Source organism: Chiroxiphia lanceolata, chromosome 7, assembly GCF_009829145.1.
Source record: "Chiroxiphia lanceolata isolate bChiLan1 chromosome 7, bChiLan1.pri, whole genome shotgun sequence".
Classification (NCBI taxonomy): Eukaryota; Metazoa; Chordata; class Aves; order Passeriformes; family Pipridae; genus Chiroxiphia; species Chiroxiphia lanceolata.
Window position 1 is genome coordinate 33,238,341 of NC_045643.1, and position 24,191 is coordinate 33,262,531.

Genomic DNA, 24,191 nt, shown 5'->3' on the forward strand with positions numbered 1-24,191 from the left:
TGCACATGCTGCTACAACCTTCCTACGATTCACAACCCTTCTGCAGTTGTAGGGTCAGCAATGGTCACAGGACACATTTAGACACAGGAGTATCTTGCATAAACAGAAAGGAACCATAGTTCAGTCTCTACTAGGAGTTAATAGTCCTTTCATTTTGAGATGTATTATCTCTAAAATAAAACTACATTTTCCTTTAAAATGCAAACTCAAAGAGCCACAGGCAGTACGCTGGTAAGCGAGCACACACACAGAGAGCAAGGTCTGTGTGCTGGTTCACCTCAGGTGCACAGAGCTCCAAAACCCTGCTGCTGATCCCCACCCTGAACAGAACAAATGCAAGCACCTGAGGTTACACACAAAACCCATCGCTGTGTGTGAAGATTTCTTCTAAATGCAGAGAATCCCTTAATTTAAGGGACCACACAAAGCTGGATGAGTCAGAACCAGATTGTCACAGAACAGTCTTGTAAAGGTATCGAGCACCAAGCAAAGGTGCACTTACAGATTTTTACTGCCAAACCCAGGAGAGAAACCAGAAGTAAGCATAGAACAGGTGAAGGAACTAAGAAAGAAACCCAAACCTGAGCCCTCTGAAAGCTCTCATCAGTAAAGTTCTGTCTCTAGAAGGACAAAAAGAGTAAGTTCTCAAACCTCAAAGAGCCCAGGAAAAGCTCCTGGTTGTGTTGATGTCAAGAAGATTGGAATCAACTTTGCAAAGCAGAAGGAGAAACAGATCTTGAAAATTTTATGCAGATGAGCTCATTGGAGAAGCAGGAGGAAACTGAGGTTAAGCTCCTGTGGCATATGCCATATAGGCACACAAAAATAGACTGCATCAGAGAGAGGGTAGCGCTCAAAGAGTTTCATAAAATGAGTTTCAGGGAAGAACAAATGTTTAAATTAAAGTCACTTCTATTTCTGTGTGTCTGGGTTACATTCAGGTCACCCTTTTTGAAATGTCAGCACTATTAACCAAGCAAAGAATACAGGCAAAGTCTCTCATATTAATTATGGCTACTTCAGCAAGGGATCTTCATAAAGAGAAAGAATCTCATTTTGAACTTTGCTCTTGAAGGAATATCGACTAACACCACACTAGCACAAGTATAAGGTCTGTATAACCAAGGATCCCACTAAATCATACAGTTGGTGATAAAGGTTTCTTATAACTACAGAAATCTTTTGCACTCATATCCTTTCTAAACTAGACAGTTGTGCTTCCTCATAGGGAGGACTAAAAGCCAAAGGGCACAGCAATCCAATACACCTATTGCCTGCTTGTGGGGATAATTTAACTTCTTGACTGATTTTCAACACCTATTTATCCAGAAAAACCAGTAGTTAGAACTGCAGGTAGCTTTGTCAGAACAAACTCCTTCATTTCAAATGCATTTTCCAAGGCAAACAGTCCAAGCGGTAGCACTTAATTTTTTAAAACACTGAAAAAAATTGTTACTACTGAAGCCAATGAAAGCTGTTTTTTGTTAATGCAGGCTTTGGAACATGTTGTACAGAGGAAGCTCACGTCTTTCTTTCACCAGTGTGGGTGTCCTGATATTCTTGGGATTCTCACCTACTCATGTGAGTCAGTTTTATATAACGCTACAACATATAATTTGCCTCCTACTCACAGGCCAACACTTTAACACTAACATCTTATCCCAGGGTTATTTAAGGAATCTGAACTTAGAACATTTTTATATAAAACTGCGCAAGCAGGCGTTCCATTTGTGTGTCAGTAATCACAGCACAGCCCCAAAACTGCAACCAAGAGCTGACTTCCTTGCAGAAATCATCAAGGTTGTTTCACCAAAAATAGTGCTCCAGGAGATGTAAGATAGGCTGTACCCTTGCTACTGAACTACACTATTTTAAAAACCCTTAAATAATAAAGAAACAACCTTTTATTTAACATAAGATGCGCTAAATTGCCAGATCTGCAGTGCTGGTGGTTCTCAAAAGGAGTGTAGAGGAGAATGGTTGTGCTTGTCTTGTGCTTTCCTGCAACACTCCTCAACATGTGACTGAAAAACCCACCCAAAGTGCTTTATTAACATTTGAAAGCTCTCAGACCACATATTCTAGTATTTTAGGTTTGACAGTGATGTGGAATAGCACATATCAGAGTGGTCAATTTGAAGGTTAAGCTCAGAGACATCAAGAAGTTTTTAGGTTATATTAGCTGAACTGTTAACGGAGGAAAACTCCAGTCAAGGAGACACCAAACAGTGATAGTGAAAACTCTTCACCTATTCAGTCACCGGCTGCAGAGCCAAACTGGTTCTCCAGCTGACTCAGTGCAAGGAAAACTGACTTCACTTAATTGGAACAGTTGGAATAACATCAATGAATTTCAACTCCTGATAATCCAGGCTGCAAACTTAACCTTGCTGTTACCTGGCATGTCTGAAATACCTGTGAGCAGCAGGTCTTCTCTAGTATGCAGACTTTCCATGAAATTCAGGTACTTGTCACGATTTTCCCAATGACCTCTGCATTCCCAAGTGACCTCTGCATTCCCTCTGCATTCCTCTGCATTTATCTGCACTGGAAGAGCTGCAGAAGTACTCTCTTCACATCTTTCTCCTGTAAACTCAGCTGAATCACACAATAGGGAAAAGAATTATCTAGAAAAATGTCTCATCACTAGTCTCTCACAGTTCCCAGATTCAGTGTCTTTTTTTTCTCCAGTACCCCAAGCTCTTAAGATCAGAGTTTTCTCCTACACTTGGTTCCTCCTCCATAGCAATCCTTTAAATTACTTTTATACATTCCAAATACTTCAAAACAACTATCCATTCACCTGTTGACAGAATATGCCACTTCTTTTCTGACATATATCTCTGAACTAAGCAGTTGTGCTGATCTTTCCTACATTGATTTATCTCCCCTACTCCAACTTGTCCCCCTGTCAACACAACCCAAAGCCATCAGAAAATATGTGGATTTAAATTGCTTACCCACTCACCCTTGGGGTAGTTTTTCCTTCTGCTTATGTTATTCCTCTTCTTCCAGCTTCCATTAAGTCAGTCAGAAGTGACTCATACTTGTTTAAGACTTTACTTCTCACTTGCATTAAAGCCACTTGTCTCACACACTCCAACCTGATCACTCCCATTCTTCCCTCTCCCTGATGCTTTTAGTTGACCACTCTGACCTTTCCTCGTGGATTCTCACTCTGCAAACTTCCAGTGCACACAACTAACAGGAAATTCATCTCCCCTTCCCCCTCTCTCCATCACTGCTGGCACCCTATTACCTGCACTTGTCTCTATCTCACTTGGTTCTTCCATTCTAACAAATTGTGCCCTGTATTTTGAAAATCTGTATTTTCTACTCTACTCCTGCTGCTACAAGTCCACATTTAAGCCCAGGCAAATACTCAGATTACTACCATTGCTTTTGCTATGTTCTTAAATCCTATTTTTTTAACCCCACACAGTTCCTCTCCTGAATTATATTCTACATTCACTTACTGACAATGCATTTTTTGTCCCATCTGAATTGCTTCCCCAGTTCCTCCAGCATCACTTCCAAACAAGCTTCCCTGGCTATGAGAGCTCTGCAGAACTTGGCTCAGTCTCTCATTCATACTTCCTGCATCTGAACCTCATTCTGTGAGCCAGCAGCTTCATTTAATCATCTCTCTCTTCTTTGGCACTTCTCAGATGTGAAATGTTCTCTGAAACGTTACAAACCAATGTCTTAAAAAAAAAAAAAAGACACCTTTCTTTAAAAACATAGGACACTCAGAGCTGGAATATATCAACTGTTTGATCTTCTACAAATTCAATAAACAGCCATTCCATTCTCTTTCCCCAGGGGTTACTTCTGTGTCTTGTTTTCTAATACTAGAAACAACTGCTCACCTGTTATTATGCAGGGTTCAAGGATTCATTTATCACAAAATTATAATAGTTTTATATATCTGGGTTGCTGAATATATTGGAATAAAAGAAGATTTCTTTCTTATTCTAGCAAAGACTTGTGCCTTGTTTCAAATCTCTCTCTCACACCATCTAACCACAAATTACTAGAACTAGAGGCAGAAATCGCATAAAAAAGTTACAATTTTATTTTTATTCCCAGTTCTCTCTGACCTGAAGATATTCAAATAATGGAGACACTTGTTGATGGCACTTGATGCTGCAAGCTGCCAAGTACAAATTAAAATAAAAATAAAACATTCAAAGAAATATTCCTAGACATGACTAAAAAAAACTCCAAATGTGAGGGGAATTTCATTTTCTAACATGCAAATTTAATTAATTTGGCTTCTGTCTATATCAGTGTGGCAAAACCAAAAAGAATAAGTAGATTTTTCCAAAAGAAAAGATGATTAACTTCATCTTGTCTGTGAATTTATCTTCTTCATGCTGAACTCTGAGTTCTCCGCCTTAAGATCAAATTGATCATGAGTTTAATAACAAGAATTCAAATTAACTCCCGTCTCCCCAACAATGATACTACAAAGTTTGGAGTCATTGAAGGATGTTCTGTTTGGTAGTGACACCAGTTCTACATCCTTCCCTGCAGCATGCAAGAATGATAAATACTCACTGTCATGTGCTATTAAGGAAATAGCCAGAATGCTCACTAAGATTTTCAGCAACTTATTGGGCACAAAATGGCCCAATATGAATAAAACTTGAAGAAAAATTCTTCTTATAATATATATATTATATATATAAATGTTCTCCCTAAATACTGGTAATTATCAGTATAAATACTGGTAATTATCAGTATAAATACTGGTAATTATCAGTATAAATAGTGATAATATACTGAGAATTATCAAACACCTACAGCTCCATTAAATACTAACTCTCTGTGCCAACCATTTCTGTTACATTTTTCTTTGTTTAGAACTGATGGGTAATGTTTTCACTGTATAAATGAAATTGTGTGCTTCTTGTTTAAATTAAACTAGGACATTTAAGTAAACTAATGGAAACTAGTGTTGTGAGGACTTACAATAGATGAAAACAGTAAAGTAAAATTCCACTGAAAATAACTATGACATGTCTCTCAGGAGAGAAATACTAATAAATAACACTGGGGAAAAATTCAACAGTAGCCTGTAGCCTATAAAAATAAAATATTTTTAGAGGTGTTCCTTTAAACCATGTAGCTGATTCTAAAAAAAAAAAAAAAACAAAAAGAAATTTAGATAATGGCAAAAAGCAGCTGCTCTTGCATTTAATCACAACATCGAATTGCAGCAACCTGTGACCTTTCAAACAAAAGACAGAAAAATCAGACAGTAACAGATACATGGACATGGAACTGGGCTTAGTGCTTCAAAATGAAAATGGAAGACAAATCTATTTTCTTATTCATACCCACTATCAAAGATAAGAAACTGAAGAAAAGAAACACACTGAAAAAGCAAAACAATCAGTAATCCTGGATCGAAAATGGTAAAGATAAAAGCAAAGTGAAACAAAAGCCTTGGTAACTTAAAGGGGCAACACAAGACAGAAAGCAACAATGGCATTGTACAGAAGGACAAAGAAAGATTAATAGACAACATAAAAATCAGAAGCAAACTCAGTAATAATGACAAAAATAACAGTGAAAGTAAAAAATAGTTAAATAAAAGTGTAAGACAAAAGGCCCCACTGCTCCAGCACAAACTAAAATGTGCACGGAAGTGCAGGGACTTAACGTATTTTCTCTTCCTGTATCAGTTTCCAAAATCTATGACTCCCTTAGACACCCAACTCAAGTGGAAATTAAACCTTTCATGCTACTCAATGACTAATACACCCTAGAAAGCTGAAGAAATTCATGTAGAAATTCACCCAAGAATTTAAATATCACGTATCAGAAATTCCTGGCCCTACAATGGGCTGTGCCTGGGAATTCTAAACATTTCTATTTGCTTCCTGCCCAAGAGCTACATTTTTATGGTTCAGCTACTAAAACCTCAGTAGACTATGTGTGCTCTACATCAGCAGTGAAGAACCTTCCTGTGTTCATAAGGTTTGAGGAAATTTTTATTTGAACCTCTGGTTTTTTTTGGTCTACTCTGAGGGTGGGAGGGGGGAATTAATTTCTACAAAGACTGATAAAGTCTTTGAAGTAAAAGACTGTTCTAATTAACAAAGAATTAACTATGTGTTTCTCCTGTGTAGCTTGCTAGAGATCAGAGACACACTCAGTGGGAAAAAATGTACTATTTTGAAGTGCAGGCAACTGATTTGGTATTTTAATAGAGGACACTGACACTCCATTCTCTAATCAGCTCACTGTCACAATGGTTCTCTGTACCCTACTACCAAAAGCAATATTAAACACTACACAACTTTTTCTTACTCTAGAAAGGGACTGCCTAACAAAACAAATATTCTTTCATTAAAACCCTTTCATTAAAACTTAACACCAGATATGAACTCTGCATATTCTGATACTGTCATCCATGGTCATTTACCTTTTTTACTGTGTCTGTACTCAATAAAAAACATTGAGCCAGCATGTATGGGAAACTAAAAATCAATCTCCAGAATATATGTTAATGTAGTACCTCTAAAACTTAAAGAGGAAACAAGATTACCCCAGTAAAACAGTTTGAGCACACAGTTACAATTGAAAAGCTCATTTTCGTGGCTGGTAAATATCTCCAAATCCTCTTTTGCATCCACAAGCAAGACAGCTTAAACAAATTGTTCTGCCAGCATGTCTAGGAGGAAAGATATCTGTGTGTCTGAAGGCATCTTTTGCAGATACCATCAACTAGGCAAGCAATACTAAATAATGATGTTTGCAGATCCCATGCTGACAGCTTTTATGACGAAGCCTGATAAGGCATTTAGTGATATGGTGAACACATGTCACCCAGGAGCACAAGGACTAACTTCCAAACAGCACACCTCTGACTTTTATAGTGCAGTCAGGAGAACAAACTGTTTGTATAACGAGACAGATGTCCCACACTTCTGTAAAGAGAGGATACAAAACAAAAACACATGGTAAAAAGAGATTGTGAGTTTCCAAGTGCTACATTAGTGAACAGCAGCAGTAAAAATCAATAGTATTCAAAGAGAGATGTGGGCTCAAAGGAGGTTGAATACAATCCTTATCAGTGCTATCAATCATTTGCCCATGTATCTCTGTAACTTGGGTATTTTGCCCAAGCTTCTACCACTTTTCCAGAGTACTGTGCTCAGACACTGCCACCTCCTCTTCACCAACACATGGTGACTCCTCAGGATTTCCTAAGCCCATTGCTAAGAGTTTATGTCCCTAGAAGGGACAAGTTTGCTGTGGTTTTTTTTATTTAACAAACAGTTTAAAGCACATATAAATAAATAAATACATATTATTGCTGGTTTTTAAAGTAACTTAGATCTTTACTGAACAAAAATAATAGAAATAAAATAGTCTTCAAGGACATAATTTGTGTGCACCTATCTTTTCTGCACATTAATGTCTGAGGTCATAAATAAAGACTGTATGTTGTATCCATCCCTAAGTAGCCATTCCCAAGTGCATTTCTGAAGAATAAACTCTAGGAAGGAGTAAGTAGCCCTGCAGTTATTTACCTTATGGGCATGTTTGTGAGGTAAAAGGTATCTTAGCATATGTTGAACCATACACTGCCTTGCTGGCTCTAGAATTATCAATTCCTAGAAAAGGGTTGGGCAGTGTCTGTCAGTCCAGATGATGCCCTTGGAGCATCTACTGGAAAAGCCTTTGATTCATTTACTAATGAAGCAAAAGCACAAAGCACAACAGTATATTTATTTCATACCCTCAGAACAGATAAGGGAATTAATAGTTCACTCCTAGCCTCTTTCATGCAAGAAATAAAAGTTTGTTCCAATAATAAGTTCCTTTTTCAGGCTGGGTGTTTGTCTAACCTAAGATAAGATTAATTAATTGAATCTCTTCAGCCTACAGGAGAGCACTTGCTCTACACCAGTTTCCTTCCACTCCAGCAAAGCCTGGATTAAGTGATGACTGCAAGGAGGGCATAGCCTGGGGGAGAGAAGAGAGATGAGCTGAGATGCACATATTGCTGAATTCAAAACCTGTGTTTATATATTTTTTAAAATAAGAAAAGACACTTCTACAGGAAGGCACCAGACCCTGCTAAAATATACCCCTGGGGATACTGAAAAAAGATTTAAATCATTATGGAGTACACAAAAGGGAAAGACTTGGGTGAGCCGAGGGCTCACAAACTAATGAGAAAATTCAGCTGCAAGCACCAGAGGCTTTTGTTCTCTGTTTTGGGACAGAAAGAGAAATAGATCTGCATGAGCAAGGGACAGATTGAAAAACACTCCTTGGGAAAGTTTGACTTAATACATTTTAATTCTGATAGAAGCTGGCTGAGAGTGGGCACACAATGCCCCAGTTTGACCCAGCTAAAATACAGGATTTGGTGTGCCAAGGAAAGAGGTTTCTTGCAATCATGATGAACACATTTCCATATGCAGGCCACATCAAAACCATCAGGGTCATATTATGCAAAAGTCTTGTTAATGAAGGGCTTCAAGAAAAAAAAGAAAACAAACATAAACCCCATAACCCTAATGAAACTAATATAATTCCCTCCTTGACAGAGTCATTAGCCTAATTCCAAACTTTTTCAGATTACTTATTGCAGGCAATTGTTACTTCTTCAACAAAGAGAATAAAGAAATATCTGATTAAAATGGATCTAGTCCTACAGTTAAGCTGCTTCCTGAGGAATCTCTACATTATATAATAGGCTGCAAAAGATAATGCCTCTTTCAAACACATCTACTAGCCTACACTAATTAAATGGGTATAGTTTCTTCAATGTTAATGGCTTCTGTTATTTCATTATTTGTATATGTAAATGTACCTCAATTGCATATTCTATAAACTTCACTTCTCTTTATTAAAATCAGATAAACTGAGACATGGTAGCCAAGGGCTTTCCATTTATTACATTCAAATTCAGGCCCTAAGCCTCTTGCTCTAAGTGAGATGATAAAATGATCAGAAATTAACTTCATCCTTCTTTACAACCATTTCCATTGTAATTCCCCTTGTGCCAGTCCCCTCAAACACCATTACTTTCCAAAAGAACAGCACACAGTAGTTTCATGGCTTTAGGCTGCAATTGCCTGCGTTCCCTAAATTTTATAAATGTGGAAGTATCACTTCCCTCCCTCCTCTTTGTCCGTGTAACTCAGTAACTGGTTCTTACTCAGCAAAATATTTCCAGTCTGTGCTGCACAAACCACTTTTTTTGGATTTATCAGGTACTTAACTGTTGAATGCCTCCCCTATCAGCTGCTGCACTTGCTGAGCTCTCTGCAGGGCTCCTTCTGCTCTGCTGCTGCAGCTCAGGGAGCTCCAGAACACCCTGGTTACATGCCAGAATGGTACCAAGTTTAAAATAGAATTAACACACAGATGCATCAGGATCTCTTAGTCACTCCCTTAACAGCTCTACCACGCCATTAAGAACTGAAGAATCAAATGTGAATTAACTTATTTTAAGAATTCTCTATTAACATAACAAAAATTGTGGTCCCGCTGATATCAACCTCCTTTTACATGAGGAGGTTGATATCACTTTGGTACTACAATTCTCTTTTGCAGAATGCATTATTAAACATTTTTCATCCTCTGTGGAAAAAAACCCCACAACTCCTCATTTGAAATCATGTTATCTTCTAGTTTATGAAAGATTTCTGTAATATCTCAGCTAAGAGCTGCTGGTATTGAATAAATAAAAATTAATTTCTTTACCTAGAATAATTATTTTTAGCATGTGATGCAACAAGGATTTTACCTGCCACTTCTCTGAAGTGCAAATATGATGCCTTTTTCCTGAAAAGGAAGCAGCTTCTTTCTCAGTCTTTCAGGTAGAAAGGACAGCTTAGCATCAACATTTTCTGAATGAGAAGCTTCAAGTGTAGGTGTTTCCTGGAGTGCACTCATGTTGAACCTGAGGGAAACGAAAACAAAAAAAAAAAAAGATGCTTTACCTGCAGGACAGGTCTGCAATGCATTAAAAAAATAAAGCTTCATGGAACAATACTAATCATTTCATCTCAAAATATTCAATATCTACGCAACTTTTCTCGAGAATTCTTGAGAATTCTCTCTGGAAAGCACAAAATAATGCACATGCTGGAGGGAAGAGTCCACCACCTCAGTACCAATAAAATATTCTAAGATGAAGAGGTCAGGATGTATCACTTCCTTTAAAATATGAAATCATTATGTAAGGAAGTTTCCTGTTCATGAATGAAAGTTACTGGCCATTCAAATAGCGCTTGCTCATGGGCATTGAAATGGAACTCTTTTAGCAAATATTTTTCAGAAGAGTTCTAGGAAAAAAAATAGGCTTTTTAACCTTCTGAGGATGGAAACAACAGTCCTCTAAAATTTTTAATTCTAATAATCAAATCAGAAAAAAGAGAAAAATACACCCACTTTGAGGGAAGGGGGAAAAAAGAATAAAAATTAATAATAATAAAAAAAAAAGTAAGGAATTTTATTTTCCTCAGAAAGAAACAACATCGAACCACATAACTAATCAATAAAAATTCTCATAGTGTGCTTCAGACTAAAAATGTAGATTTTTCATTCATTTTTGTCCAAGGGACAGGGGTAGAGAAGAAATATTTTTAACTCTCTTCTAACTTCAGTAGACTTTAAACAACCAACCAAAACGTTATAAAGCTCAGCAGCAGTGCACTGACTGAACATGAAGAAAGTGGCAAACCTTTACATCAAAACATTACCTAATTATTTTGGATTCAAAGCCTGTGTGAGGAGCTGGATTACCATAGGAACAAGGAACATCAGCCAAAATACAGTTCCTACACTGCTAACAGTATCTCCAGGTTTGAGAGCAAAATCCTGAACATGGTACACTTGGGCTTTTTGATGCTGACTTATTTCTGAAGCAACTCGAAAGAAATCAGAAAAAATGTGTGGGATGAGCCGTTACATTCACAGGCAGAAACGTGCTGAGCTAAATGATCATTCTCTTCAAGGACCTGCAGGACTAAGGAACCTGCTGTTTTACACTGCTTACAGGGTAAGGCAGACCTGGGGACACTGCAAATGGTTGTTCTATCACAACTCTATTTCCCAACACTCCATCTCACATATTAGACTAAAATTGAGAAATAACTTCCACTGGGATGAGCACAGGGGTTGCTACTGGACATTTTCCAAGATCAGTGGGAGATCCCAGTCCCCGAGAGACCCCTCTCCACAGAGCTTATCCCAGTGGCAGCTTGGTCATAGCACGTGGAGCCTCCATGCATGGTGTGGAGTGGAGATTCTAGAGTGGGATTCACTGACCCCCTGCTCTGCACCTCCCACGTGGGCCAGTAAGCCAGGTCCTGTCTTGTTAGACACTTAATATAATCTTAAAATCAGGGAGATAAAAATTAAAAGGGAATGAACAGACCGCAGCAAATATAAGTTGTGGGGAATTTGCCTCATCTGGAGAAAAATAAAAAGAAACTGCCAGTACTGTTGACAACAGTGGGAAAAGGGAGAAGGACAGGGAAAAGTACAGGACCTGAATGTTCTGGAAGTCCACTAACTGTTGCAGAAACATCAAAAAATGAGGATTTTGAAAGATCTGTCACCAGCATTGCCAGTCAGACTAATGACATTCATGCAGACAAAAAATGAATAAGTGCTTTTTTTCTGGTTATAGGATGAATTACAGGCATGTCTATCAAGATATGCATCACAGACAGTCAGGGGAATGTGAAGAAAGTGCTGTGCATGAGCCTACAGGCAAGTTCCATGACATTCTCATTGTGAAAGAATTGAACTGGAGAACTTCCATTTCATTCCTGCATTCCTTCTTGGGCATCTATTACCACTTCTGCAATGAAGGGGTGTGTAACCACAGCTGCTTGGATGTACCATTCTGCTGGGCAGTGAGGGAACAGAGTGAATTTAAATTTAAATACTGATCAACACTCAAATTTGAGGCATAAGGGTTGTATTTACCATTGCTGTGGATTCTGTTCTATTTTGTGTTAAATTACTTAGCTGCTAGATAATCTTTTCTAAGAAGCATATTCTTGAGGAGGTATCCTTTGTTCCACATATAAAGCCCTAGGAACGTTATTGCTCATGTATGAAAGCAACAATCCTACCTGGAATCACAGCTAGGGGGGTGTGTGTGTATGCACACACTGCAGGACTTCTGCATAAACATGGTCACAGCACTGCTCTCAAAAACGTGGACCTCAGGGGTCTGAGCACCTGTTCCTCACCAGATGAGTGCAAGTGATTCACAGAGCAGGAAGAACTCTACGGCTGGAGAGAGGCTGATGTTGTGCTTCCAACAGCAGGATCAAGGTACAGAAAGCCCAGTTCTCACGTAAGTCTGGTATTATCAGCAGAAAGCCAGGACCTTTCTTCCCTAGACTCCTATCAGGAGTGCCCTCGAGGTGCTAAACTACTGAGACAAGCCCAGTGCTGCTCCACATTCTCCTGATGCAGAGCTCTGACTGAAGACCTGGAACATAACCCGTCCAAAGACAAATGGTGACTATTTGATGAGTCACCTTCTGAATGTCAATGAAGTAACCAGTTATAGAGAAAGGAAATCCAGACTTCTTTCGCAAACCAGGCATTCTGTGCCATCTGGTTGGAATTGCATTATTGACTATGGCAATTTTTCCTCCCCATTTTTACAAGTGGAATCTTTGATGTATCTTTAAAGAAACAATATTCTTGTACCCTGGGCCTCTGGAACATTGAGCAGCAGATATAAGTACTGTGATCAGCACCAAGGCTCTCTGATGCATGTCCACCACTGAACTTTTTTTAACAGGAGATGGAAAGCCTCTGGCTTGCCCAAGAGATGCATTTCACAGAACTCATAAAGCTCCAGTAAACACCCACTTTAGCTCTCAGTTGAGCAAACAGAAATGTTTCAGCTCTAACTGTTGGGAAAGCAACCATAATCCCTTCAATAGTTCTATCACAATATTTTCCACAGAGTATTTAATTCTTTTAAAAGTTGATTAAGGTACCTCAAGACTGGTGGTGAAAAAACAACCACCAAACATTTCTGGAGAGCCGAGCTTGAACACGAACATTGCAGGATTGGCGGACCCAACAAACCTGTTCAACACTCAGTTCCGTGATTCACCTCCAAAGGAAATTTGTGACTCATTTTCTGTGATAATTTTCTATTCTATAAAAGCAGAGATAATGATACACCTTCTGATCAGCTTTGCTCCACAGTTTGTTGTGAGTGACAATATGAGAATGAAACGGTAACACAATTAACCTGCTGCTGAACAAGCTCATGACAAGATTCTTTCACTGAGACACTGAATAGGAACAATGCAGCTTTAGAAGCATAAATCTGAATTAGAGGAGGCACATATTAGTCATCAGTGCACAGCAATACTACCAGGAAAAATGTTTCTCTATCAGTCATTAACGAGGTTAAAACTGACTTTGGAGATCCATCTTGAAAGGCAGCAACACAGAAAGCACTAGATACCAGATATGTATAAAATTTTGTTTAGTTTATTACTAGGTGAATAATTATAGATTACTAAAGTGATTAATTAGAGAACTGCAGTGAACAATGACTATCATAAAAACATACACAATGACTTTGGCAGTGGTGGTTATTTATGTTTTGTTTTGAGACAGTCAATTACAGACAGCACTATGGTAATGTTAAAAAATAAAAATAACCTTTTTACAAAAAATCTAGTCAGTGTAGCAGAACACCAGTTTGTATCTGTTGTTGTTCTACCCACTGCAGTCTCAGCACATCTCAAGGGAGAGAGTAAGACTAGTGCATATATTCTTTAACTATAATATTTCATTTGTTTCTGTGTCCCAAATTTGTTGTAACATCCATCCTATTGCCCTTCCCATTCCTCTAGATCACAAGCTCTGGAACTTGCATTTTTCCAGACAAAATAGACCTAAAAGGCTTGGTGTGGAGACCCAGCTTTTCACTCAGAGAGTTCATTCAGCTGTACAGGTTTCACGAGTTAAAAACCCCCAAACTGTATAGTATTTATTCCAGTGTTTTAAAGGAAATCAAGGATGAAACAGCTGAATTGATAAACCCAATAACTATTTATCTAAAATTGCTTATGTATCTCAGCACTAGCTAGTGGTAAATGATCCCAGCTTTCAAAAGCAGGAATGAGGAAGACTCATGGACCTACAGCATGAGTCATTCATAGGGCATAAAAACCAGTAAAAATTATGAAGTGGAGGGTTTGTGAACACTAGGATAAATGCAACTACTTGATGAGTCACCAAGTGTTTTGTAAAGGTGAGTCTTAACTTTCCAGTATGCTGAAGTTCTTTTGAAGGGGCTCTACAACAATGTACCTATAGACTATTTGATGCAGTCCCGTTCACACCATTTTTCAATACTAAATTAAAAGAGACTAGGTTTTATAGACATATTTGTGCAGTAATTGTAATTTCCAAGAAAACTTTTGAGAATGTCCCTCGAACTTTTAAGAAAACCTGAAACATGTTTTTTTTTAAATTCAAGCAAGTAGACTGTTCATACATGAGAGAAACAATTTCAGCAATATTTCCAAGTAATGTGCTCCAACTTCTGTTGTGTTCAAAGAATCATAACTGATCTGGAAAAGTAAGTAACTACTGAGGGATAAGGGCAGTGCAAAAACTAGTAAAATAAAATAAAATTTGAAAAAAAACCCCAACCTTGGAAATCTTTCTGTCACTGCTACTGCTACACTGCATTTCACCATAGACTATCATCCTTCTGGAGGTAGCAACTGAAACCCAGCTTGTTGAGGATATTACCCCAGGTGACATGTTTCTGTGTTGGAAAGTTGGGTGCAAGACTGATGACAACTTCAAGGACTATTTTAAGTTTTCCAATAGCTGTTTGTCAACACAAGCTGATTACATAATATAAGCCCACTGCTTTTTTTTTTTTATAGGTCACTAAGTATAGCCTTCTAATGCAGCTCAGCAGCAGATGCTTAAAGCAAACAAGTCTTTCCATTAAGGGTTTTGCTTCATAAATTTCCACTTGATGGCCTTAACTGCTCCATGACTGCGTGTTCAGTAAAAGTTAACAGCGAATTCCAGGCTCAAAGAACATCACGGGACCTTGGATGATTGATTAATCAACGATTTCACAGAATCATAGAATTGTCAGGGTTGGAAAGGGACTTTTGGAGATCATTCAGTCCAACCCCCTTGCCAAGGCAGGGTCACCTGGAGCAGGTGACACAGGAACACATCCCGGTCGGTTTGGAACGTCTCCAGAGCGGGAGACTCCACAACCTCCCAGTGCTCTGCCAATGCCAAGAAATTCTTCCTCATGTTGAGGTGAAACTTCTTGTTTTAGTTTATGGCCATTGCTCCTCATCCTGTCGCTGGGCTCCACTGAAGAGTCTGGCACTGTTCTCTTGGCATCCACGTTTGGGATATTTATATGTATTAATGACATCGTCTCTCAGCCTTCTCTTCTCCAGACTAAACAGACCCAGCTCCCGCACTCTCTCCTCATAAGAGAGATGCTCCAGACCCCTCATCATCTTCGTGGCCTCTGCTGGACCCACTCCAGCAGCTCCTTGTCTTTCTTGTCCCGAGAAGCCACCAGCGGGATAATTAAGAACCCAACATCCACCCGAGCCAATAGAACACAGCATTAAAAAGCAAATCAGGCAGAGCACAGAACAGTTTTTCCACAGGCCGGCGTGTCGGGCTTGAGGAAAACAGACACCTCAACACCTGCCCGGAGGCGAGTTTTTTGATTTTACTTACGCAACTCCCCGCAGCTGCAATCGCAGAACTATCTGCGATGAGCCGGCACCGGCAGCACCAGAACACAGCCAGAGGGATCTCCTGGCACAGGCACGGGCTGGAACAGGAGTCAGCGGGCAGCTCGTCCCTGGCTGGCGACACCGATGGAGCCGCCCCGTCCCCCCTCACCTCGCGGGCTCCGCGCTCGAACGGCCGCCGGGAAGTGACGCACGGCCGGGGGGTCACGGACGGGAAGCGTTTTGGGGCCCGGGAACCGCTTTTCCTTGTTTTTTTCTGCCCTTCCCATCCCTTCTCCCCTTCCCCCGCCCCGCTTCCCCGCGAGCGAGTTAAAAATCGTACTCCCGCCCGGAGCTGGCTCGCCCCGGCCGCTGTCCCGCCGGGACTGGAGGAGCGCGGGCGGGCTGAGGGAGCGGGGTGGCGGGAAGGGGGAGCGGGGATGGCGCTGAGGGCCGGGCTGGCCGGGGCTCACCCCGCCGGCTCTCGGCGTAGGTAAGAGCGGTGAGAACCAAGACGAGGCGCCAGCAGGGCGAGAAGGGGAGAGGGCAAGACCCGACTACAGCTCCCAGCCTGCCCCGCCGCGGTGCGGGAGGGCTGGCGGGGGCACCTGACGGGATCAGGGCGCTGCTGCTCTGAATATACAGCACACCCGGCGAGAGGGGAAGGACGCGGGTGAAGGGGGAGCGGCCGGGGCCGGAGGGTGCGAGGAGCACAAGGACCCCACGCCGCCACAGCGGCGGGATCGCCCCGTCCGGCCGCGGCCATCAGCGGCGCGCAGCGGGCGGGCCTTGCGGTGCCGGTGCGCGCTTCTCATTGGTTTTCGTGACTGTCCGTCAAGGCAGCGGAGCCCTTCCATTGGTCATTGCACTCCGGGCGGGCTCTCTTCGCGTCAGCGCCGAGCGGCACCACTCCGCGGCAAGGCCGGGGGAGGGCGGCGCGCCGCTCATTGGTCCGCACCGCTGCCCATCATTGGCGTTCCACGCGGCCATTGGCGGCGGCGGCCGCCGGGGGCGGGGTCCCTCTCCCCGCCGCGGCAGCAGCGGCAGCAGCAGGAGGAACCCGGGCGGCGCTCGGCGCTGCGATCGGCGCCCCGCGTGTGTGAGGAGAGGAGCCGCCCGCCGGGCGCCGCGGCCCGGGAGGGAGCAGGGAAGGGGCCGGGAAAGGAGCGCTCCGGCCCGGTGAGGAGCCCGCGGGGCCGCCGGAGAAGGCGCTGCCGCGGGCGGGGGTCGCGGTGCGCTGAGGGAGGGAACGAGGGCGGGGGGGCCGCGGCCGCAGTGCGCAGATTGGGGGCAGCGCTGAGGGAGCGGGGGCGCGGCCCGGGCGGGGGTCGCGGTCCGGCGGGGCCAACCCGGCCCTTCCCCTGCCCTAATATAGCCAGGGCTGGCGGGGGAGCGGCACACAGCGCTGGTCGTGCATTATGGATTTATTATTTTATTTATTTATTTATTTATTTTATTTCTGCTGCATGTTGGGCAATGCTGCTTGTGGATGTATCTACCATGTTATAATCCAAAGTGTGAGTGGACTCGGGAGCAAACTACGTCACAGGCTGGGTTTTTGCCATCTCTTAATAACGTTTTTAAAATGAGTTTTCAGCACTGGATGGTTTCGCTTTATGAGGAAGACGGGATGAGACAGAAAAAGGAGCGGGGCATCGCTGTTTCTTGCATGGAGCCTAAGAATTATTCAGATTATTCACCTTAAGAGATTTACACACAACCTACATGTTGGTGGATTTGTGTGATGTCTGTAGAAAGCTGGATTAGGAAGGTGATGGAAAAAAAAACCTCAGAAGAGTGGTGCACACTTTGCTTAGGGGGCATGGCCAGATGGTCTAACCTACCATAGTGTTTGGTGGTTTGGGGTGGGTTTGTTAATAGCCTCAATTCTTAATTTTGGTGCCTCCTTCTCATTAACCTGAAGCTGGAGAGAGCTTGTGTGCCCCCTTGCAGAACAGGGAATGTGTCAGGTTTTTTCCCTTGCAGTGTCTTACATTGGCCTTTTTGCATTGAGATATTAAACCTGCAGATTTTAACGGCGTTGCTTTTTCATGTCTTGTCTTCTACAAGGAGTAATGTCTTTGAGACCTTGCTTTTTTGCCTGAACATTAAGGAGCAATCTTACAGGGCGGGATGTCTTGTGAACGTTAGATTAGGAGCATGCATTTACTATCGAAGTGAAAGCAACAATGAAGTTCTGAAATTATTTTTCAAAATATTCGAACAATTTGCTGTTCAGGAGAAACAAATGGCAATGGAAACATGATTTTTATTTTTGGCAGTCTTCCGTTGGCTTGTTAGAAATTATAACGTTGGCATGCACTTAATATTAAGCATTTGTTCCACAGCAAGTACTGTGATGTCAAGTGGTTGAGTTTTTTCTAGGAATTTATGGATTGTACTCCTCAATTTAGAGAAGTCCCAGTGGTAAAGATAATGTCAACACTCGTGTCTTTAAATCTTGGAAGGTGAAAAATGTAGTACTTGTAACTGCACTGCTCAGTCATTTTTTATTTTACAGACTGTATTTTGCTATCAAGATCAACTACCACTTTTTTTAGGATTGACTAAATACCAGTATTTTTGAGAGGTGTGCAGCGGACTGGGTTAGGTAGCAGTTTTCCAGAAAATATTTTTTAAAGATTTGGGAAGGGTCAGTCACTCTAATCTGTTGCAGTGGTCCTCTGTTTATATTTTAAATTTTGTATCTCTGTTAAGAGGAATAAAGGAAAATTTGAGGAGACTGCTACTACTACTTTGCTGTTTCTCCTCTTAAGCACAATTCTGTCTATGTGTTTTTTTCTTCTTTTAGCTTATGTTAAGTTTTTGGTTTTCATTTCTTGTCAAGTTTCAATATATTTGCCTTACACAGTAGTCTTACTTATTTTATATTTCTTGCTTAAAGTCTGTCTGTGAAACTGCTTCACACCGTTCCTGGGTCAGGTGCTTTAGGCACAGCTCTGAGTATAACACACAAATTCCACAGTTTTGGGTTCTTTCAGTTGAAAGGTGCTATCACTTTGCTCCAGCAGCCTCTTTTAATTCAAGTCCTTGTCTTTGTATCACCGTTTTCCCACATTTACTTCTCCTCGGAGTTAATTTGACTTTAAGAGATGTAGCGCCGTATTTTTTTAAATACAATTATATGTTTAAAGTTTCCAGGTGCTGCATTCCAGGCTTTTAAAAGTAGTTGATACAGTTGCATTTCCGGGGACTCCGGGGAAAATGGGCCTTCTGACACCGTGTTCACAGCGAGTGAGTTGTCAGGTGATGGGATCAGTGTAAACTTTGACTTGGCTGCGATGTAGCATGCAGTGCATTTTTATAAACACATTTTAATATATATTGACAGCATGGCTCAGTTTTGGTGAGCTGAACAACTCAGTGCTCTAACTTTTACCATCTGCATAAAAATAGCAACAGCTTTGGGTGCCCTGATTAGCTGAAGTGTATTAGTTCTGAAATTTTTCGGCACACTCGAGTTCTTATTTCACAGGTACGAGCAGAGTTAAGAAGCAGCCGGTAAATACAAAGTGCTGTAATTCAGGGGCGTGGCAGCTGAGGAGCTTTCCATAGGAGTGGGAGAGTATCCTGTAATCCTGGCACCTCTGGGCTCAAGGACTGCAGAAGTGCTGGGAGCCCGGTCAGGCTCTTAGTGGCAGCTTTCCCGGGTCCATCCCACCTGCTAATGGCCAGATAGGAATGACCCAGGGGCTTTTGTTGACGGCTGCATTCCAAACTGCGCCTTTTAGTGATGGAAAGATGAGTCGTTTGGCGAGGCAAGACCTGGATAATAAGGTCATTCACATCGGATTCTTTAGGCAAGAAGGATCTCTGGGAGTGCCTTAATGTGGTACTCACTCTGGATGATGGGAAGCATCTTTGCAAGCCCATTAAAGAAGGTTTTATGCGTTTCTTTCTGTTTCTTCGTTGACTTTTCTTTGAGGTGATGGACTGATGTGCTGTGCGACAATGTTAACAGATTTTTGAAGGTGGTGTTGGGAAGCTCTGTTTGTAGGAGATCATAAGTCAGCAACAGATTATGATTGACTATTGTTGGGAAAACGTCACTTTCAGCCTGCCTATAATCTCATTTTGATTTCGTAACTTTTTGAAGGAGTGCTTTAGAGGAAAGAATGTCTGAAACCAGATTTATGGAAGTGCAGCAGCCTTAATTACAGAACAGCCTGCACTGCTACTCTTGTGCATAAATGAGTCTCCTGCAGTTCAGTATATGTATTATGAGAATCCTGTCAACGTGTCATTTTATGATATGCACTCTTCTCCAATATATAGAATTAAATTTCCAAGAATATTAAATTTGATTATTGTATGTTCCTATCCAGACTGCTGCAGCAAAGTGGGATGGCTGTGGAATGCTTATCCCAGGGTTTCTTTTCTACTCTTTATCTTGGATCTCTGGAAGGGAATGGGCCATTATCTCATAGGGCCATTATTTCTTAGCAGCCACTGATTTCTCCTTAAACATACTACATTGTTCATCTCTTTTTTCATCTGCTGCTAAGTTGCTGTTCTTTTGTCTCCTTCCCAACATCTTTTTATTCTTTAATCTGTAACTCAAATTTGTGTATAAAATGGAATTCCATCCTTTATTTAACGCTCATCTCTCTCCTCTGCCCCCTCCCCAGGTTTGTTATCCAGTTTGCCCTGCAATGTGTGAAAACTCATTGTCCCATAGTGGATAAAATGGTCTGAAGGCTGAAGCTTGTCAGGGCAAGTGTCCCAAATATCATTAAAGCTATGACTAAACAGCATAGCATAGTTGTTCCTTCATTTTGAAAGCATAGTTTTGGATAACTTGCCTTACTGGGTCAAAAAATAACCTCTAAAAGGTGTAAATGCAGAAGGTGTCTTTGTTGGATTTGGTTTAGCAAAAGTCTCGTGCTGAGTTTTGTGTTTTTCAGTACAAGGGCTGAGGTGTGACAGCTCTCTGTAGGTGTCCAACTAAAGCATTTTAGTTTACATTACTCTGAAGCAGGACATAAACAGATGCACTTCTGGCAAATACTTGCCCTTGTGAAAGAGGCCATCATGGTGTCACAGCTTTGGCTTTTTGTTCATGCCCTCTGTCACCTCCTCTGGTCTGTTAAATGAGCTGTCATTGGGACGAATTTCCCAACTTTTAGCCATGTAAGATGTAGGTCTCTTAGTCTGTCAAATTGAAACGTGTATTGGGAGACTTGGAGGAGCAGTTTTAACTGGCAGATGGGGGATATGGTGACTGGAAGTGAGATCAGTGGCTTCTTTAGCACAGCTGAATCTGGAAGAGGCTGTTGGTTGTGCAGCTGGGGAGTGAAGTTCAAACCAGTTCGAGTGTTCCTGCCAACAGCAGATTGGGGAGTGTGCTCACAGTGCTTCCCGTGGCAGAGCTCTGGGCACAAAAGCCTCTGGTGCTGGTGAGTATTCGGAAGCAGTTGCACCATTGACCAATGCTGGATCCATGAGCAGATTTCCATCTGTTTTCACGTTCTAAGCGAGCTCAGAAGAATTCTGGATGTTCTTGTAAAGATACTGTAGGAGTTCTGAGAGGCATTGGAAAATTGCTGGCCCTTATAACTTAGGCTTTGATCAAAAATTCAGGTTTTGTACCCAAATGCTGCAGTAGCAAAATGAGTAAATCAGTTTGTGGGGAATTCTTGTCCGTGTTATCACAGCGGGATTTGGAACATTTCAACAGCAGGTACAGAAAAAAGCCTTTTTCCTTTAAAGCATTGTTAATCTCCTCAATCTTTTGGATGAAGAGCTACATTTCAGGTTCAATGTGCTCTGTAGCTGTTTAAAGAATAAAATTTGCTGCAAGGATTAGATTCCCTTTCTTTTATAATCCATTCCATAACTTTGAGCAAGAACCAAACCCTTGCCAGTTTGTGTCTTCCCTCAGAAGTAGCTCCATTGATTAGCAAAGCTACACACAAGGTCAGTACTGTGACTCAAAATAAGACCTGGCTTGCCTTTTTGAGTTGATGGATCCTTATCTTTGTCCACTGGGGAAGTCAGACTATACCTGAACAAAAACTTTTGCCCAATGGCTTTCCAAGGGAAAGCCAAGGGAAACCGATAGATTTTCTTGTGTTAGTGACAACTGGATACTGTGTATCTGCTCACAGTTGTTTTACTGTTAGAATTGACTGTAACGAGTCCTTGATTTTTACTCAAAATGAAGATTACAAATTATTAGTCTCCTAGTTTGGGTGTTGTGGTTTCTTCTTTTTAAGTTCTAAGCACCTCAGAGTGATCTTTAGTGTATTTTCACGGCAGTAATCTCTCAGATGGATTCTAGGTGTGTTTGGTTGCACATTGCATTATTATCATGGAAAAATAAACTACTCTTTCCAGGGTTTGTAGTTGTACCACAAACTAGTGCCAGTGTTGGTTGAGGTGTCATCCTTGTGGTATGGACTGGGAGGAGGAAGAAGACTTCTAGGACTAGAAAGCCATTCAGTTACTTTATGGAAGCTGCCATAGGAATGCCTTCTGCTTAGACTTGTGGTCTAACAAGTGGGATATGAATCTTTCACACAAACTGTTGTGTTAATTTATAAGAATGTTATGATTTTCATCCTAATACTTTGTGTGGTAGTGTTTTGTTTCCCTCTGACTTTGAATATTGGTTTCTGGAGTGGAACACCTGTATTTATGTGGGCATCCTTGCTACTGGGAAAAGCAACTGAGTCCACACTGAGCTTATCGAGTAATGATTTTAATACAGAAGAGCCTTCATCCAGGGTAATAAGCAATACTGTGTTTTGAGGAAGATGTCTGAGCTCCAGATGGTACCATTAAACTGAATTCTTAGAACAGTGGTATGAAAAGAATAACTGATGTTACTGGGCTAATGCAGTTATTGCAGTGTCTGATATTCCAGCAGTTGGCTGTCCATCACTGGTGTGATGACATCCCATAGCTGTCCTTAACTTTGTGTTTACTGACACTGCAAAGTTTGATTGGAAAAGCACAAAGAGAGGGAGTCCTTATTAAGACTTGCATATCCAAACAGTAGTGGAAGCTGTCCCAGCTCAGAACACAATCAGCTTTTTATCTGGCCAGTGTTAAAACAGGATTTGTGTGTCTTCCTTGGTCACAGCAGTTGGAAGGCTTAAAATTTCTGTGTTCCATTAAGATCAAGAAATGTAAATATGTAGGTATTCTATGAGTTTTGTTTTTTGTTTGTCTGTTTATTTGTTTAATGTTAATTTTTAATCCTGTTTTCCAGTATGCAATGAAAAATAGGCTAATTTTAAGTAGGAAACAGTTTAGTCCATTTTTAACACATGGAATGATTGGGGATGGGAGACCTTGACAAGATTTTTCAGCTCTGGTCAGACAGTGTGTGAATTCAGCCATGTTTGAGGTCAGTGGTGACAATGTTGACTGAGATCAGAGTGGCTCTGATGGGTTCTTAGTTATTTTGTGTCTCCCTGCTCCAGAAAGGCAGCAGAGTGTCCTGCAGATTATTCCTGCCCTGGCTGGGTGTGTGTATCTGATGAACTGAGTGGCTCCTGATAGGACAAGTCAGAAAGTCCCCGTGTGTGACGTTACCAGGCTTTCAGCTGTAATGCTGCTCTTAACTTATTAACCTTGGGACTCTGGTGTTTGCAGCACCAGGAGTTGTTCTCTGGATCCATATTTTATTCATGTCTACATATACTGCAGTTACATGTTCTAATGGCAGCGATTCTAAGACTTTTGGACTCAGAGTGCCTGTGGACTACATATAGGTTAAGTGTAGGCATGACTTCCATAAGGAAGATGGATTCTCACATATGTCTGATAAGACAGACTCCCATATAAAATGTGGGAGGACATAAAATCGGTTTTAAATTATTCTTTGAAATTTTTGGAAATAAAGTACAAGCAAGTGGACTTGCTCCAGTTTCTTTTGATTCTAAGACAAAATTCTTGCTGATGCTGAGAGGGCTTTGTAACAGGTTGATTGAACAGAAAAGTTTTCAGTTGGTTACTGCTGACTCTGGGCCATCCAGGTACCTTGGTAAATAGCAGTAATTATCAGTAAAATAATGGAATGCTTGTGGACAAAGATGCAACTGAATGCACTGTGCACTGCATGGATGTGCCTGAAGACTGAAAGGAGAGACTCTGTGGGTCATTTAGCTCAGTCCCTTCTTCTTACAGGAAATCATGCTTTTATAACTGTGTCACGCTCCATCTTAATGTTAATTAAATTGCCAGCTATCTTCTTTCCTGCTGAACAGCAGTTGTAAAATCTGGTTCTGTGATATCTACTGGCCTTCAGCCTGGCTGACTGTGGAAAACTTAGAGACACATGGTTTTGCAGCAACATTTTCCTCTAGATTAAGTAGCTCTTCTACCCATCTGTTATCTGCTACAGCCACAAGAAATGATGTTTTCCATGCAAGTTTGTACTAGTGCAAATGCCATCTTCCATATAAGGTCTCACCA

At 41.2% G+C, this 24,191-nt stretch overlaps 2 protein-coding genes across 14 annotated transcripts in view; one reads left to right on the forward strand and one right to left on the reverse strand.

The window, feature by feature from the left end:
• Positions 1 to 16,502, reverse strand: part of ZRANB3 (zinc finger RANBP2-type containing 3) — a 44,412-nt gene extending 27,910 nt beyond the window's left edge. For both annotated transcript variants that reach the window (XM_032693438.1, XM_032693437.1), the window contains exons 1-2: positions 15,754 to 16,502; positions 9,776 to 9,931 (exon numbers count right to left, since the gene is read on the reverse strand). In XM_032693438.1, coding sequence (XP_032549329.1) covers positions 9,776 to 9,924 — 149 coding nt within the window. In that variant the 5' untranslated portion in view covers positions 9,925 to 9,931; positions 15,754 to 16,502. The remainder of the gene's footprint in view (positions 1 to 9,775; positions 9,932 to 15,753) is intronic.
• A 307-nt stretch (positions 16,503 to 16,809) lies between these two features.
• Positions 16,810 to 24,191, forward strand: part of R3HDM1 (R3H domain containing 1) — a 76,527-nt gene continuing 69,145 nt past the window's right edge. For 11 of the 12 annotated variants that reach the window (XM_032693250.1, XM_032693260.1, XM_032693251.1 and 8 more), the window contains exon 1: positions 16,812 to 16,928. The gene's annotated coding sequence lies outside the window, so the exon portion shown is untranslated. Of the gene's footprint in view, positions 16,929 to 24,191 lie in introns of all 12 variants that reach the window. The other variant, XM_032693257.1, reaches the window with a different exon arrangement.